General features: G+C 50.2%; 1 protein-coding gene across 1 annotated transcript in view; it reads right to left on the reverse strand.

Moving 5' to 3' along the window:
- Positions 1–691: 691 nt before the first annotated feature.
- Mroh2a (maestro heat like repeat family member 2A) overlaps positions 692–18,002 on the reverse strand; it is a 34,037-nt gene continuing 16,726 nt past the window's right edge. The window contains exons 22-41 of the mRNA XM_028755428.1: positions 17,378–17,500; positions 16,359–16,438; positions 15,191–15,299; positions 14,552–14,647; positions 13,745–13,849; positions 12,628–12,751; positions 12,080–12,198; positions 10,795–10,947; positions 9,869–10,023; positions 7,371–7,530; positions 7,100–7,293; positions 6,703–6,840; positions 6,207–6,321; positions 4,175–4,324; positions 3,891–4,073; positions 2,892–3,047; positions 2,023–2,154; positions 1,554–1,656; positions 1,189–1,254; positions 692–813 (exon numbers count right to left, since the gene is read on the reverse strand). Of these exons, the coding sequence (XP_028611261.1) occupies positions 692–813; positions 1,189–1,254; positions 1,554–1,656; positions 2,023–2,154; positions 2,892–3,047; positions 3,891–4,073; positions 4,175–4,324; positions 6,207–6,321; positions 6,703–6,840; positions 7,100–7,293; positions 7,371–7,530; positions 9,869–10,023; positions 10,795–10,947; positions 12,080–12,198; positions 12,628–12,751; positions 13,745–13,849; positions 14,552–14,647; positions 15,191–15,299; positions 16,359–16,438; positions 17,378–17,500 (2,583 nt within the window). The remainder of the gene's footprint in view (positions 814–1,188; positions 1,255–1,553; positions 1,657–2,022; positions 2,155–2,891; positions 3,048–3,890; positions 4,074–4,174; positions 4,325–6,206; positions 6,322–6,702; positions 6,841–7,099; positions 7,294–7,370; positions 7,531–9,868; positions 10,024–10,794; positions 10,948–12,079; positions 12,199–12,627; positions 12,752–13,744; positions 13,850–14,551; positions 14,648–15,190; positions 15,300–16,358; positions 16,439–17,377; positions 17,501–18,002) is intronic.

Here is an 18,002-nt window from a genome sequence, read left to right on the forward strand (position 1 = left end):
TGCTTCAGACTGGGTGAGCATCTCTCCATGGAGATGCTGCCTTTAGTCTTTTTGCCTACCCTGGCCTCAATGCCAACCCAAGAATGAGAAAGTTGTCTTTGCTCTCTTCTCTTCCCCATCTAAATTTCTAGACATGGGACTCATTACCCTTTTGGTTCCCCCACCAAACTGTTCCAGGTCCTACTAGACTCCTGTTCCAGCAGCCCAAACACTGATAGCCTCGGGTCTCTGGAAAGGGGAGGGTAGACTTTGTGTGAACACTCCCTCCCAGGGGGAGCTTCTCAGTGTCATGGTCAGCTATGGATGCATCTGCCTTTCTGCTTTAGGAACAAGGTCTCTGGGGACAGGCTGGACAGTAGTTTCACCTCCCCTCACCCGGCACCATGCTTTGCTGTGGGTGTACATCAGGACACGTAGGAGAGCACTGCTTGTCCACATCCACAAAGGCTCAGCATAGGATGAAGATGTGGATGCCTACAGGGCCGAAGCTGCCCATTGCCCCATGGTTGGCTCTGGGATGTGGTGTCTATACAGCCAGGAGCCTGCGCTTGGGAGAGCAATGGAGGTATATTTCAGAGGGAGAGGAGGGATGGATACTCATTCTTTTACAACAGCTTTTCTACAAATGAAAAATGATTTGCCTTGCATTGGGCAGATGTGACGTTGATGCAGCAGTTCCCATCAGGGCCACCTACGGTAGTCCTCTGGGTGAAGCCAGGAGCCAGTGCTGATTGCAGCTGTCCAGGACTTTGAGGGTCTCCAAGGCCACCCTCCTGACCCCAGCATCTGAATCTAGCTGTAGGTCCTGGAGAGCTGAGTGGGAACAAAAGGAACAGGCATTTTGGTCAGAACCACATGCACTCAACCCACCACAGACCGAGGTAGGGCAACTTGTGTCCCCACACTCTCCACAGACCTGTCAGGCCGCCTGACACCACCAACAGGGACAGGCCTTGGCTGTGGAATTGGGTCAGGGACAGCAGAAATATCTGAGAATGGTGTCGACATGGACTCTACCCATCAAATGCTCTTCCTGGAAATCCCTCCCTACATTCTCAGCCGTCTCTCTAGGTCCAGCTACTCCTTCATCCCCATTAGTCTACAACCAAGGGTCACCAGCCCCTTCCTCAGCATGGTCTCAAAGGTGACAGCCATAGATTTCTACAACTTGAGTCAGCACTACTTAACAATTCCGAAGTCCCACAAGGTCCATCTTCTTCAGATAATGGGCAGACAGCTGCTTCATGATAATTCCTGAAATGATAAATGACCAGTCATGCCTTAACTCCAGTGAGGGTTCGGCAGGCCCACAGGACTGGCTGCCTCTCTGCAAGAGGCACAGATTGACCTATGAGGACCTCAGTCAAGTGTCTCATCTGGCTGAAGTTGGCAGTGTGCAGGAGCAGGCAAGCATGAAACTGGGCTGGGAGACTTGCTGTTGCAAGGTAGACTAGAGCTCACTCCTCCCAGCTCAGTGCTTGTCTCCCCATCCAAACCTGGGGTTGACTAAATGGCTTCAAGATCCCCCCTGCATCTGGATACATCTGTCTCACCTGCCAAATTGCAGGCAGCAATTCTGATCCTTGACAAGTTGTTTTTCATGAAGACTGTTGTTTCCAACAGGAAGCCACAGAGAACAGCAGGCTTTTTCTGGGCCTACAAAAACAAGTGCCCCCTGGCTGTGGAAGATCACATGACTTGGGGACAGGCTGCTCTCAGAGAGCATTCCTTCCTATCAGGGACCTTCCTGGACTTTGAAGACTGTAGCCAACCAACCAACAAAGATGCAAAAATACCACATAACAAGTTTTCCCTTGATCATATCTTAAAATTTCTGTAATCTGGTTACTTGGGGCTAAATATATTCTATTGTCAAAATTAACTTTTGTCTCTTTACTCTCTGATTGTGGCAGTTAGTAATGTTAACATAGGTACCCTTACATTGTCCTGCTAAGTGTTTTCATGGTAAAAGGTAAAAATAGGGTCATAAGCCCAACCTTGTCCCCCACTTGGCCTTCTCACCAGGATGGAGCACATGTTTGTCTGAAAAACTGTCATCTGGTCATTGATGCTGTCATTGCTGTGACCAAAGGAACTCTCCAGGGACTTCCAGCCCCAGAAATGCACACACTGAAACATGGTAGCCACACATGCCTGAAGGGATGCAGGGCACAAGACAGCAGGAGAGACATCAACAAGCAGGGCGCTGGGTGGAGTCTCCCCTAAGAAGAGAGAGAGCAGCCCCAGGAAGGGGCTCCAGAGCAAAGAAGAGTCAGGCTGGAGGCTCCTGGGAGCTCACTCATGCATCTGTAATAAGCCCCTGGGGGACAGGTGCCCCTCACATGCTCCTTCAGCCAGCACCTTTGTCTTTATAGCAACCGGGAGATGAAGCCAGCTTAGTTGGGATAGACAGGCTTCCTACTTTCCTGTCTTCCACCCTATTCCTCTCACTCACAGGACCTGGGTCCTTAAAGAGATGTGACAGACCAAGCCAAGCCCTCCTAACTCTCGACAGCCCTAGCAGCCAGCCATAGGGAGCCGTAAGGAGAGGTCTAAGGCCAATTTTAAGTGGGACCAAGTTCAAGTACCTCAACATGGCCTGTAAGGTACTGAATATTCTAGAAGGAAAAGTAAATAGTCAAACAATAGCTGTAGTCAGCAACTAGAGCAAAGGGGAGCCATGGCATGCACCCTCACAGAGAAGCCTTGTATAAGCCTGCTTAGGAGTCCCTGGGATAACCCCTGTCCCAGCCTACAGAAGGAATGGGGCAGATGGAGAATAGAAGAACTCGTAATTCACTGAGCCAGCAGATGCCAGGCCCCCTTTCTCTTTTTGTCACTGTGGCCCCAGATCATAGGACACAGGTGCGGGGGGGGGGGGAGGGTGTTACCTGGGCCACGCTGGGGCAAGGGTCCTGGCAGTGCAGCAGGAGGGAGACCCAGCCTCTCTTCACCTCCCCTTTGAAGAAATGCTTCTTGGAAATCCCAACCACCTTTGCAAGCTTCCCAAAGAGAACGAAGGCCTTCAACCGCAACGTCTCACTCTCCTGATACCAAGAGGTACAAGTAGGCTGTCATCAGGAAACCCACCAAAACCTCAGCCTTTCTCTATGGACAGTTCCAATTCCTAGACTTCCACAGAGCTTTCTGGATCCTTCCATCAGGGCAGTCCCTCCTTCCTCGAGGCTCATGTAGCACTCAAGAGACCAGGCATAACTCTAGCTTGGAGATGGGGTTTGGGGTGTGGAGAAGTGTATCCCAAAGGCACGCACAAGAGTTTGTGTGGAATTTGAACACACTCTATTGCCTGCCCAGCACCAGTCTCCAGAGGTGCTGCCAAAATGTGAGTGAGCCCCAGTGAGTTACTGGGAACTCCTCCCCCATCACAGGATGGAAGCACTTGAGCTCTCAGATTGTAAGGTGCTGATTCTCCAGCTCTTAGCATAAGCCATGGTTGTTGTAAGGTCCCAAGGAACATTACCACTCCATGTAGGACCAGCTTGTTCTGCCCTGGGACACATCATTTCTTCAGGCTTTGCGAAAAATGGAGTGCTATCGCTTGAATGTGCCCCAACCTAGATTTCATGTGTTGGAAACTTAGTCCCCCAGATCGTATCTAAATGGCATTTTGGAGGTGAGACTTTTGGAAGTCATTAGCATTAGATGTGGTGCTGAGGGTGGCATTCTTACAGTGACCTTTGTGGCTTTCTACTAAGGAGCCAAGCTAGCTTATACGACCCAGCAGAAGGCCCTTCCAGACATCACACACCCCAGAACTATAAGCTACATGGACTGCTATGCTTCGTATGTCATCCAATCTCAGGTATTTTCTTAAAGCAATAGAGCACACATATATGGGGTAAGGGTGGGGAGCTCTTGTCTGGACTCACATTGTCGAAGAAAGCCCTGCACTGCTTAGAGATGGCTTCAAAAGAAGATCCTATGTCTCCCTCTCGGAGCTCAGCCAGGACCTTGGTCAGGGCCTCCATGCCTTCAGCCATGGCGCTGCTGCTCACGCGTCCCTGCAGGGAGCCCAGGCACTTTTCTAGCAGGAGTTTTCGATACTGCTTCACCTAGAGGAGTTCAGATCACTCAGCAGTACCCCAAGCTTCCTGGAGGTGTGTGCCCACATAGCCCTCAGTCCAGAGATCTTAGACCGAGGCCAGCTTGGTACCTTCCGGGGAGCACCGAGAGCCATGTTGCCCAAGGCACGCAGAGAGAGCACCTGCAGGGTTTCATCTTTGTCCTGCCCTGCGCCCTTCTCCAGCATCAGCACCACCGGCCTCAGCAGCTTCTCCTGGTGCAAAACCGGGTCACTCATGAACTAGAAAAGGGAGCGTTGTAGTTACCCGAGGCGTAGCACTAAGGCAGAGGAGTCATTATTAGGAGTGATAAACAGAAAGGCCACTCTATGGGCAGGAGGGAGGGGGCCAGGTGCTTCTGTGTTCTCATCCAGAAAAGGTACCGCTGTCTCGGCCTTGCTGTAGGATTCAGTACAGAAATGTACAGGGAACTCAAGTGCTGCCTGCTGTGGAGACCTGTGTATAGTGTAATTCATTTCCTCCGTTAAGGTGACAGGAGCTGCCCGTGTGTAAGAGCCTCACCTACCAGTCTCTGCACGGAAACGTGAAAGAAGTGTAACTCAGGTCAGTTGACAGAATCTCCACTGGGCTTGTAGTCAAGAGTGTCGAGACTCCGAGCCAGTGGGATGCATATGTATGTACATGCTCAAGAACCCCTGGGTGGTTTTTGAATTATGAATATGTGTGCTCACATAGTAGGATGCAGAGGCCTGTGTCCTTCCTTCTTTACTTTTTTTTTTTTTTTTTTGAGACAGAGTGTCACTATGTGGGCCAAGTCAGCCTCAAACACATAGAGATCCTCCTGTCTCTGACTTCTGAATGCTGGGATTAAAGGCATGTCCCACGACTCCTGGCCCTCAGGGCCTCTCCCTGAACCTGGATCTTTTTGGCCCAGATCTCCCCGTCTTCCCCACTTTCCCTACCAGCTCTGGGTTACAGACATAGCTGCACACTCAGTTTTTCGGAGGGTGCTGGGGATCTGAACTCAGGTCATTTGGCTTGTACAATAAGCACTTTATGTGTTGAGACATGTCCTCTGGGCTCGTGAGCATGTTTTAAAGATACCTAAAGGAAACTAAACATCACCTGGGTGGCTTCTGGGGCAGAGTCCAGTAACCGTTGCCACGTCTAATTCCTTGAGACCACCCAATCCGCTGTAGCTCTTCTGTTCCTCTAAACCTTCTGAGGAGATCCCAGGGAGGGCCAGAGTGGCGAGTGATGACCACACCCTCATTTTACAAGCCCCACAGGACAAAGTCCTAATTTCTCACCAAGCCCTTTGAGTCAGCCACTGCATCTGGCCCCTGCATCGGACCCTTAGCCCGGCTTTCGGCCACTTTAAGCTGTACCTCTCTTCCTGTCGTGACTTTGAATAGTTTACAGGGGCACAGACATAGAAGGAATCTATGAGCCCAAGAAAGCCTGATGCCTGGAGTGCAGTCCAAAGCCAAGGGTCATTTCCACATGTCCACATGACGGGAAATGTCTCGAGGGATCGTGACACATGGAAAGTGTGTTTAGTTTACCTGTCAGCATCCACAGGGTTTTACTGGAATCCAGCCACACGTTTTTTGTGGCTGTCTCCCTACCCATAACCTGGTTCCCCATCACCCCCCAAGTCAGGAATACATCTTAACTATGAGGCTTTCAGTAAACAGTTGCTGATAGCTGCCCAGGGCCATTGTTTGGTTCTTATAGCAACTAGACATCATGCCACAAAATTTCTCCCAAAGGTCTCCTGCCAGCTCCTCCAAGACTTCGAGAATGTTCTAGCCATACAACTGAGTAACTAGGTCCTGCTAGCCAATGATGCCTTTCCCTGTTTCAAGTGTGTTGAGGTGAGTCCCTCCGAGCCCAAGCAGAGAAGCAAACTTTTGTTTGGTTCCCTCAGGGCACGAGCTGTGTCTCAGCCTCTGCTTGCCCAGGATATCAGGCCTCAGGTGAAATAATGAAACCAGGTGTAGCAAAGGAGGGGATACCTACACAAACCAAGATCTGTCCCCTAAACTCTGCTCCTCAAAGAACAGATGCCCGCTGTGGAGATGCGGCACCCTAGGAAGCCCATAGACAATTACCCGCTGTCCGCTGGCACCCCTCCCCACCCCCCGGGGCTGGACACCTCACTTCTACACAGATGGCTGTGCTGCTGATGCAGCAGCTCAGGACCTCGGAACCCATGCCTGTGAGCACCAGCTCTGCCAGTCTCTGCATGTAGTTCTCCATGTTCTGCATGCACAGCCTGAGGAGAAAAAGGGTAGCACAGGGACAGCTATCGGGCCTGCTCTTGCCCTCTAGAGCCGAGAGTCAGCTTGAAGGGGAACTGAGTCAGACTTCTTAGTGTCTCTGTGCCTTTCTCTATTCCCCAGGTAGTTGATGGTAGGGCCAGGGGAGTCAGTTAAGTGCTCAGGGCTGTGATGATGAGACCAGAATGCTTTGGGACCTATTGTGGCCTTGGAGGCCTCTCCTGTCTCTGACCTCTCATTCTCCGGCCCCACTGCCACTCCAGAGTCCAGGACATCCATCGGTGTGTAAGTGACCCCAGAAATGAGACATCTAGCTAACCCGTGCCCAGGGATAGTCCTCTGCAGAACCCTTGAAGTCCTGTGAGTCCTGGCCCCACCTGGCCATCAGGCTCACGCCCTCTAGGAAGGTGCCTCCGTTCTCCAGCAGGGACCACACAGACTGCTCCTCCAGGGCCTGCTCCAGGGGCTCTCTGTTGATCCTCTTGACCAAAAGCTGCATGGATTTGATGGTGATCCTGGAGAGAGGCGAGCAAGGATGAGGATGCTGCGGAAGACTGAAGGGGAATGGTCGCAGGAGACAGGGGTCTCCACACTCTGAAACCCACACCATGCTGGACACACACGGGGAAAGGTGGTGAGTAAGATCACTTCAGCCCACTCCCGGGAGGACTTGTGGAGCCCAGTGGCTTCAAAGGAAAAGCTAAAGGTCAGCCCTGGCCCAAGTTGGCTGCTTTGCATCGAGTCCCTCCCTCCTGCCCACTTGCCCTTGAGCACCTCTGCAGGGTCATCTCCTGGGGCAGTGGCCCTGTGTGGACCAGCCTCCAGGTTTTCAGGACAGGGGAGGCAGCTTCCGGCCCATGGCTGCTGCCAAGCTGCAGCAGGAAGGTATACAGCAGGTCAGGAAACAGGTCTGGGAATTTGTCATCCTGGTCCATCTTTTCCATGAGGAGTTGGATGGTACACAGTGTCTGCAGGGAGAAAGGCTGGTGGATTCTACCCTGACTCCCCTGGGGGCGGGGGTCCAGCACCTGCCTCTGCCACTCACCATCAGAGGGTCCACAGCTGCCAGGCGCCAGATGTCAGCCTTGGAGGTGGCATTTATCTTGGCAGTGAACCTTGACTGCAGCCGGCCCAGCAAGCCATGGAGCATGGTCCGTGCGAAGGGGACATTCTCAGCCACGGCTAGCCACACCTCTGTCAGGTGGCTAGCCAAAGAAGGACAAGGATGGTGGGCTTTCTGGCAGCTTGCTCTGGCAGGATAGCACTCCTCATGACACCCCTTTGTGACCCCCCCGAGCAAAGAGTTGGATTCTAGAAGGTCACCAGAGTGGCTTATGGTTATATAATCAGGGCAGGTCCCCTCATTTTCTCTAGGATATCAGAAAAAAGCCACAGCCTCCTGGCTTCACCAGGCCACCCATTTGATGGCTTCCTAGGGACAACCAACAATGCCTCCAAGAGCCTAAAGAAGCATCCAACATCTTGTAGTGATTTTTTTTTTTTTTTTGTCAGCTATTCCTCCAAAAATGTCTCCCAGGAATTTTGGGAGAATAGTCACAGGAGACAGAGATATAGTGAATGGAGGAAAAAATATGCACACAGGGGTACCAGTTAAATGCTTAGAGCTGATGTTCCGGGAAGGTAATTTTTTTTTCTTTCCATATACCACATCAAAAGAGACTAAGGCTCCAGAGAACAAGGGTCCTGACAATACCTTTGAAAATGGACTTCATGAGGCATCATGGTACAAGTCTAAAATCCCTTATTTGGGAAGTAGAGGCAGGGGAAATTAGGAGTTCAAGACCAGCTTTAGCGGCACAAGGAGTTGGAGGCCAGCCTGGGCTACATGTCTCAAATCAAAACCAACAACAACAACAAAATCTGACAAAAATAACATGAAATTAGAAAGAAAATAGCCTCGTTGGCCACAAAGTGAAGCCCATGGCCCTGCTGGGAAAGAAAAGGTCGGTGTACTGAGACGTGTCGTGTTGGGTACAGATGGTACAGAGACCTGGGAATCTGGAAAAGTCTAAAGAGCTAAAGTAAACAAGTCTAGCAAGTAAATAGACAAGGAAACAGGTAACTGTGCATTCGAACCCACGGAGCCAGTGCAGGAGCCCAGGCCAGAAAATTCAGTGTGGGGAGAGACATAACTTAATATTAACAATAGGAAGCTGATGGGAAGATGACTGCACACTGCTCCTAACACCCAATACAAAGGAGCGTGGATGTGTCCAAAACAAAGTCTTAGCTCCAGTCTGAATTCTACCAATACTGTGTGCTCCTGGCAAGACTCTGGGATCTGAAACCCAGCCTCACTCACTGGCAGTCCGGTGTGACCCTGAATAAAGGGAACAGCTAAACGCTTCCAGGCTTCTGATCAATGGAAGCTGTGTTAACTGCTGCCTTCTTCAAAAGTTTCTGCATCGCTGTGTTTCGGCAGCAAGCCAAGATTGGGAGGAAGTGACAGCTAGCATGTGGCATTGCCACCAAGAAAGCCATTAGGCCCTGCATATCTGCTGATATAGGTGTGCATTGTATGTGGCCCTGCCCACCCAACTCTGATCCTCCAACCACCACTTTCAGGAGGTCACCAAGTGTGAACAGCCCTCCCCCTTGAACCCTGCTGGCCACGCTTAGGAAATGCCACACTTCAGTGGTACCAGGCCTGGGCTTCACACACTGTCAGCCCCTTTTGCTGTGGATCTGAGGCCTCTCGGGAAATTTTTTTTTTCTTTCTACTCAAGTTGGTCTCACTTCACTGATTGACACAGGCTCTGCTCTTCTGGGGAATGACTCTGGCCTCTTTCTGGGCCTTGCCCAAGTGAATTCTGATATCTTCCCAAACTTACTTCCTGTCTTGCCATGACTCTATCTATACCCTGGTATCGGCAGTATTTTTAAAGATACAGTGAGAAAGATGGGAGTTGGCACTGGAGAGATAGCTCAGCACTCAATCAAGAGCGTGTACTGCTCTTGCAGAGGACCTGAGTTCAGTTGTCAGTGCCCACAGGCAAGTCACAGTCACCTGTAACCCCTGCTTCAGAGAGGCTGACACTCTTTTCTGGCCTCTGTGGGTACAAGCACACACAGCATATGTACCCACATACACAGAAATAAACAATAAAAATATAAGCAAGAAAGAGGGGACTGCTGTACATAATTAAGTCACTTGCCACTTTGGGACAAACTCTAAAAGGCACAGAGACAGGCTGACATATCTCAAAGGCTCAGAGGCACAGGCCTGAGGAGCCATGCCTTTTTTTGTCCATGCCTCTGTTCCCTGCAGGTAAGGACTGCCATGAGAGAATGCCCCTGGCTTTTTGGATGTTGTCCTAGAAGGGACAACTAGGGCATGGAAGAAGCTATGAGATCCAGAGTCAAGCTCAACCTGAGGAAATGATGAACCTGGGATCTCAGTCAGTGGCTTGACAGGGGCAGGGGCAGGGATGTCTTATATGAGACACAGGCACAGGGCCTTGCCTGCCCACTGCCTCAAGGCTTAGGCTCTTCCTAGCCTTGTCCACCTCCCATGGCTCTTACCTTTCCATAGGCAGCGGCTGCCTCAGAAGCGATGTGAGGACAATCTCCTGGTGGTAGTGTGCCAGTAGGAGGATGCCTTCAATGAGATGCCGCCTCACCTCTGGGTGGTCCACCACTGGCAGGTGGACCAAGATAGCACCCAGTATCTCAGCCACCTGAGGAGGAGACAGGCATTTTCTTGGGGGGGGTGCATTTAGGGTTGGTGTTGGTTATTTTAAATTGTCAACTCAACTTAGAATCAACTGGAAAGAGAGTCTTAATAAGGAGTTATCTAGGTCAGGTTGACATGTGGGCAGGTCTGCGGAGGGAGCTGTTTTAATTGATTGAGGCAGAGACGATCCAGTCTACTATGGGCAGCAGCATTCCCTAAGCTCTGTGCCCTAAACTATGGCAGAGTGAAGGAAGCAGAAAGCAAGCAAGGATGCATGTGTTGCTTTCTGCTCATAACTATGGATATAATGTCACTAGCTGCTTGATTGTCCCTCAGTGATAAACTGTAAATCTGGAACTGTACACAAGTTTGACCATTGTCTTTGCTAAATTGTGTGTGGCCAGTATGCTTTATGATAGCAACAGAAATGAAGGTAGTTCATGGCCCCTGTAGGACACACCACCTTTGGGGAACATGGTAGGTAGGTTATACCCCCAAAGCCCTCTCCAGAAGTCCTATGGATCTCTTCCTCCTACATGTTCAGTGTGTCTTCACTGGGGCAGGTGTATGCTCCACTGAAAAAGAGCCTGGCACCCGTGGTCCCTCATCTACTCACTGACCAGTTACATCTTAACAGCTTTCTCTGTTTTATCCTCTTTAGCACCCCTGGTTTGAGTGGAAGTTCTCAGTCTCAGTATATGCTACACAGCCCATACTTGTGCACACAGGCCAGTCCCAGCACCAATCCAAAGCATCCCCTGCTGAGCTCAGCTACCTTGTCCTCCAGCTCCTTGACCCGCATCTGGAGGAAGATGCCTATCCAGGTGACAGCAGCCCTGTCATGCTGCAGGTCCATGGCCCCAATGTTCTCACAGAGCTTCTGGATGAGAGAGACAACCTCGTCGCAGTTGAACTCTGGGCAGACTACCTAGAACCAGACCAAGACAAAATTCCAGGCTCCCTCCACTCCCCTGTCCCAAGTTTCCAACTTAGAACCACCTGAGAAGACAATCTTAACAAGGAATTATCTAGGTCTGGTTGGCCTGTGGGCAAGTCTGTTGGGGATTGTTTTAATTGTTAATCCAGGAAAGGAAGACCCAGCCCACTATGGGCAACAGCATTCCCTAGGCTGTGCCCTGAACAATGGAAGAGTATCCCAGTTTTCCAAGGCTTTCAGATTGTACCCAGCCTCTTCCACTCCTTATCACGGCCTCTTATTCTGCCTGTATCTCATACAAGTCATGCCCTTCTTCACAGCACTGTCTTGCAGACACTCTCTGACCTCAACCTGCAGTTATACAAATTCCTGTGGGCACCAGGAAGACTACCTCTGCCCCCTAGGCAGAAATAACTGTAAGTCCCATTTCTTTGATGATCAGGGCCCATTTCATGGTTCTGGGTACTTACTTGTATTCATCAGTATGCCACTAGCAGCTCAGGAACTAATGCCAGTGTAGTGGCTTGAATAAGAATGTCCTCTATAAGCGCCTATATTTGAATTCTTAGTCACTAGGGAGTGGAAATCATTAATGGGATTAGATGTTTTAGGAGGTGTGGCTTTGTTGGAGGAAGGGTGTCACTGGGAGTGGACTTTAAAGTTTCAAAAACCCAAGCCAGGTCTAGTCTCTTTCTCTGCTGTGGATCAGGATTTAGCGCTCAGCTGCTTCTCCAGCACCACACCTGCACGCTGCCGTGCTCCCTGCCATGATGATGATGGGCTAAGTCTCTAAAACTATAAGCAAGTTCCCAATTAAACATTTTCTTTTATAAGATTGGTCTTAGTCATGGTGGCTCTTCACAGCAGTAGAGCTGTGACTAAGACAGCCAGTGTGCAGGGTCTGATGGGCCCTTTCCCAGAGCCCTCTCCACACTCACTAGGGTCTTGGAGGAGTCAGCCAGGGAATGTCAGGTATCTACCCTTTATGTCCCGGCTACAAGTCATTTCAATACAGATGCATCAGGTGTACCAAAGGCTGCTGAGAAGTAATCTCCGGAGCGATAGTAATAGCTATACAGGCAGCATAAGAGAGTGAGACATCCCTAGCACAGCCCAGTGTCACCTTGGCGATTCTAGAGGAAGCACTGGAAATCTTGTCCATGTCTGTGTCCTGGAGGTCCTCCTTACATTTCTGCAGTTCCTGCTCCTTGGAAGTTCCCCATAAAGAGCACGTCTGGCTTACTGTTGGGAATACAGTCAGAGATGATCAGCAGGAGAGAGTGAGTAGCATGGGCTGCCCTCCAGCATGTGCATACCCCTTCCCTTCTAGCCTCCATTCACAGTTCCTTCAACATGATAGCCTTTGCACACACCACTTCCACACACTGCTCACATATCTACTGCTCCTCCAGCTCGGTTCTATCTACTTCTGTCTGCAAGCTGGATAAGTCCAACACTGTGCCTTCAGTGGGCCTGCCTCATCCCATGAGCCCCTTTTTCTGGAAGCTTCTGTGACCCTCTTGGGGAGCTCTCTCCCCTCTGTTATAAGTTAGCCACATGCTTGTCTTCTTGCCTGCCTGCACATGGGACACCCTTCCCCTGGTGCCTGTACTAATACCCTAGGACTAGCCCTCACCCCAACACATTCCTCATGTCCTGCCTCTCCCATACCATGAAGATCTAGCAGGCTAGACAAGACATTAATCGAGGCCAAGCGGGTTCTTCTGTGGACATCACAGGTGCATGGAGCGATGAGTCCAACCAGTATTCCAAACTGCCCCAGCTTCAGGGGGATCTGAGAGACGGGAGATGTCAGGGCTCAGATCTCCACACTCAGACGCACAGCCAGGGCTGCCCAAGGACAGCATACAGGGCAACTACAGTGTGCAAGCCCTGGCCACTCTGTGCCTTCCATTCATGCTCACAACTCCTCAGCTGCAGAGCTGGGCTCTTAGAGGTCATTCAACCAATATCAGAGAAATCCTAGCTCAGGATTCACCCCCAGTCAGCTCTGTTCTTTACTGCTCTGGACTTTCAGACATTTGCCATATTCCTACAACTGAACTCCAGGTTCCAACATGAAACCTACTCAGCAGATGAGTGACCTTGGCAGGTGCTTCAGCGGTCCCTCACGTTCCCTGTCTGTACAGTTAACAACGCCCCCTCCTCTTTGAAGAATGTTATCAAATGTGAATAGTAGACTCTAGGTAATGTACACACCGCTGACCCTGCACATCCTTTAGTCTCTTTCATTGCACTTATTCTTCTTCCCCACACTACCCCAAGATCTAAGGCCACCCCTACCCTCTAATCCTGCCAAACTACTATCCTGTTCTCAGCCATTTCTAAGAGTAAGACAGCCAGAGCTCAGAGCTAACACAAGAAGAAGAGAGACCTCATGCTATGGGTGCCGATTGATCAATAAAATACCACTTTGTTTTTAGCTTCCCGGTGCTGGTGATACCTGTTAAGCTTGCTTTATGATGGTAGTGACTTATTTCAGTATTCTGGGTATATGGTATCTTTTCTGTTTTGTATGCTGCATTGGATAACTACTGTATGAGCCTCAGGCACTATGCAGCCGGGATCCATGCCAAGCTACAATCCCATCCTCTGCTTCCTCACCAACCCCAAAGCCCAGGCTTGCACATCACTGCTGCCCCTTTCCAAGGGACTCCTGAGGCAGAGCTTGATCTGAGAGGTGCTCCCTCCCCTGAGGAGAATGAGGAAGGTTTCTATGGATGCAGGATAGAGGGGCAGGCCATGAGATGGGGGTCCCTGGACTCACGCAGACACCAATACTTTGAACGTAGATCTGCATGAGATGGAGATGGAGGGCCATGGCTTTCTCCCGTTCCCATTCTTTCTCTGACAAGATCCACTTCTCCAGGAGCTGTGCGCAGAGCCCAGAACACAGAAGCAGGGTTAGCATCCTGAGGACAGCCAGCTCCACCCTGGGCTAGATTTCACCTCATGGTCCCTCCACTCAGAATTCGACTGCCAATACTTCTGGCATGGTTCTAAACACCTTCTTCCCTAACCCTGCCATGAAGGAACTTGAGGTTGGGGTCACTGGGATGTCTCCAGTATCCTTACAAGAACAGTACTTGAAAGTTGTGCTTGTATCCCAAACCTCAGCTCAGGTGTTGCTGACAGGACATTCCAATGTCAAAGGTGTGTTCAGTGCAATGAACATTGCTGTTGTGGCTTATATATGAACACACACACACACACAGCTATATGTTAAAGCAGTGCTAGCCTGTGCTGCTGCTGAGAAGTGATGGAATCTTTAGACAACAGGCTTAGTGACTGGAAATGGAGTCACTGTGATATGCCCTTGCAGGGGATATTGGGATCCCGTCCTCCCTCTCTGTCACTTTTCAGCCATGAAGTAAACAATCTTCTTCTACCTTGCCCTTCTGCTATGATATCGTGTCTTACCACAAGCCCAAAGCAATGAAACAAGACAACCATAGACTAACATCTCTGGAAGCACATGCCACAGTAAGTCATCTCTTACAGTGTGGCTCTTGGGTCACTCTCCAGGAAGGGTGTGGCCACCTTTGGCTCTGGACCCCTCTGCCAGGAAACTCACATGTACAGTGTCCTGCAGCCCCTTGGGGTCCAGCTGCCTCTGCAGGAGGCCTTCCATCAGCTGTTTTAGTGAACTCAGGGCATTTGTGTACAGGGTCTGAGAGAGGAGAGAGAGAGAAAGACAGAGAGAGAGAGAGAGAGAGAGAGAGAGAGAGAGAGAGAGAGAGAGAACACATCGTGCAGCTAAAAAAGGCACACATAGCTGCTTACCAGTACTCTGCAGGTGTCTCTATGCCTGGATCAGGAGATGAGAGGCATGAAAGTGGGCTCTGGGAATGCATTCTTGCTCATAGAAGGAAGGCAAAAGGGTTCTCACCCCTCATACCCAGGGACCTCTGAAATCATTTGCTGAAGATTCTATCAGACTGGGTCCCCGACAACTTACAGGTTGCATCTTCATGCATACACACCCCACTGACCACTGGGCTCATTGTAAATCAGAAATAAACTTGAGTCTAGTTAAATCTCTGAGGTCCCGGGGTTTACCTGTTATAGCCGCTAGCATTAGCTCATGCTTACTAATTGAGCTGCTCCTAATTGCTGCCTTGTAGGTGGTTTGGGGAAGTGGAGCCTGCCTATGCCAATATAAAGTTCCAGGTTCTGACCCAGAGAACAAGGAGGCTTCCCTGGGGAATCCTACCTTAACGGACTCATTGTCTTCCCCTGGGGGTTGGAGAGAGATAACAGTGTGTATGCTGATATCCATCAACTCTGTGCTTTCCTCTGGAGAGTAGAAAGGCTTCAGCGTGCTGAGGAAACACGTGTTAGCAGCAGGAGTGGTCACTAGGAGCTAAGCTCATCCTGCACACTGCCTACTCTGGACAAGGGAGGCATGTCCCAGAATGAGGGAAGGACGCAGCCCCTTGGCTGGGGACTCAAGCATGCGCACCTGACTACACACTCTGTTCTGTCTCATCACTACCCTTCAATACTATATTTATGACGGAAGCAGGATTTGAGGATGCAAGAGTCAGTCTTTCACTTCCTGTTGCCTACTCTGAGCAGACACTTCTATGCTAGGCAAGGCCTGGAGGAATGATCTTGGCTGCTACTTCAAATCATCTGGACATCTTTTTAAGGATTCTGCCCCCCTCCACCCCCAGGGACCATGTCCAGTCTCTAGAGATTCTTTTGCATTAGTCTGGGGCAAGATCAGTTCTATTAATAGCTTCTTTCTATTGTACCCCAGAGCTAAATGGAGACATCTTGCCTTAAGAAGCTCTGTCTGCCTGTTCACCTCTCTCTGTTCTCTCTGTGGGGATTGAATTCCCAAACAAATCTAGTCATCTTGCAACAGCTCAGGTCAAAAGTCAAAAGTCAGCTTAGTCTAGCTTTTTGATGGCTCCTATTGTGTAAAGGCTAAATTACCTTTTCATGGTAGACTTTTTTTTTTTTTTGCATTAGAGAGGGTGTTCAGTCACCAGCTCTTACCCATAATTCTGTCTATGCATTTGTCTTTTCTTTAAGTCCCTCCAGACTTTGACTGGCATATAACAATCTGTGCTTCTCTGAGGGGAGTGGTATGTATTCAAAAATCTGCCTTCAGCAGCTTTGCTAAGGACAGCCTATAAACCTGCCAGTCTCCTCCTTATCCCAGGAGAGGCACCCAACTTGAAAAAAATTCACAGAAGAGTCTGGAGATGGATGGACCCTACCTACCATTGTCTCGGGGAGTTACTGTCCAACATCACCGTCACTGAGGTGATGAGGTCTAAAGGAGACCTGAGGTGAGCACTGAGTGGTGGTCACAGACTTCGTCCCATCATCAGGAGGCAGTAGGAGCTCTGACAGGCCCCGCCCCAGCTCACCTCAGTTGTGAGAAAGCATCCATTGCCATCGACCTCACGGGAGAAACCAAGTGGTCAGGTGGTTCTGCTTTGATGATTGCCTGTCCAGCACAAGAAGGGTTGTGAATTGTTGCTCTCCCAGAAGTTGAGTAAAGCAAGGGGTGGTCACACGATCTGGTGCCAGGATAAGGAGGGCCTGGGCCTTTGTGCAGAGCTCTGGGGTTCACATGCCCACATTCTTTAAGGCTCATTTGGCAGCAAAGCACGGGAGAAGGAGGAACACACACAATGGGCCCAGGTTTCTTGTCCAGGGTCACCAGTGACTTGATGTGTGTCCTTGGCCACACAACGCACTTTCCCAAGACAAGTTTCCCTGTCCTATACAAGACTTGATGCTTAGTTAATGGTTTGTGCCAGGCTCTCCTATAGTGACTGGGAAAAGGAGCAAGTGAACATCCATTTCCCTGCTCCTCCTGCATCTCACTCTCTCCAAGGACTGCTTCTGGTGCAGTATAGGTGGTTTTCCAGGACCCCATCCTTTGTCGGCCATGTGGCGACATCTGGGGACCAAGGGTCGGCTGATGCACAGGTTCCATCAGCCTGTAGACAGTTGACTCTTTTTAAACTTCACTGAAGTTCTGTGCAAATGATTCTCTAGCCATGCTTCTAAATGACCTCTGCTAAGTCTCTTCCTGTGGAAAAGCACTGAGGTGGTGTCTTTCATCAACTCATCCCCCTCCCCCATCCCCAGTGAGTCTCTGTCTACTGGCCCCTGAGCCAGCCTCTTCTGGGCACCACTGGGCACAAGTCAAATGAGGTCTTGCCCTAGTTTTCACGTTCTTTTTGGTCATGAACCCTGTCCATGATACACCAAAGCTGTTCTTACAGCCTGTCGTTCAGCAGATCGAATCACGAGTGGGGCAGGAAGGCTTTACAGCCCCCACAGTAGCTCACAGATATCCACAAGGAACTTCAACCAGGGCACAGTTAAAGAGCTAGACCTCAGGCTGCCCAAGACTGGGGACCTCTGCCCCACTTACAACTATGAGGCCTGTAAGAGCAGCCTTGTGGGCAAACTGGAAGTCCTCGGGGTCTTGGATGTTTCTGATGGCGTTGGTGACCTGCACAACACTCTTCATGAAGGCCATTTTGAGGCTGATGTCCTATGCCCAGAGGAAGAATGTGAGGGAGAACCTGTTTGCCAAGGACTCTCGAGAGCCCTGAGCCATGCCCCTCACCCCTGAATCCTTCCCTGCCTCTGAAGAAGCCTCCGATCAGGGGTGTTCTGAGTGTCAGCCTCCTTGCCTGTCTGTTCTTCAACCATGGTAAACTGTGGTTTTGAAAATGGTCACAGTGGTCATTTTTATGCTCTGTGCATCTTTTCATGGTTCAGTGTCATATGCGTGTGTGTGTGTGTGTGTGTGTGTGTGTGCGCGCGCACATGGGAAAGCGAGAGGTCAGTGTTGAGTATCTTTGTCAATCAATTACTGTATTTATTGAGACGGGCTCTCTGCCTAAGCCTGGAAATTACAGTTCAGTCAGAATGGATGGATCCACCTATCCTCATGATAGGAAGATCCACCAGATTACAGATGCTTGCCACCATAATTAGCTTTTACATGGAGCTGGGGATCCGAATTTAGACCCTTATGCCTGTGTAGCACT

Source organism: Grammomys surdaster, unplaced genomic scaffold (genome assembly GCF_004785775.1).
Source record: "Grammomys surdaster isolate TR1022 unplaced genomic scaffold, NIH_TR_1.0 126059, whole genome shotgun sequence".
NCBI classification, from domain to species: Eukaryota; Metazoa; Chordata; class Mammalia; order Rodentia; family Muridae; genus Grammomys; species Grammomys surdaster.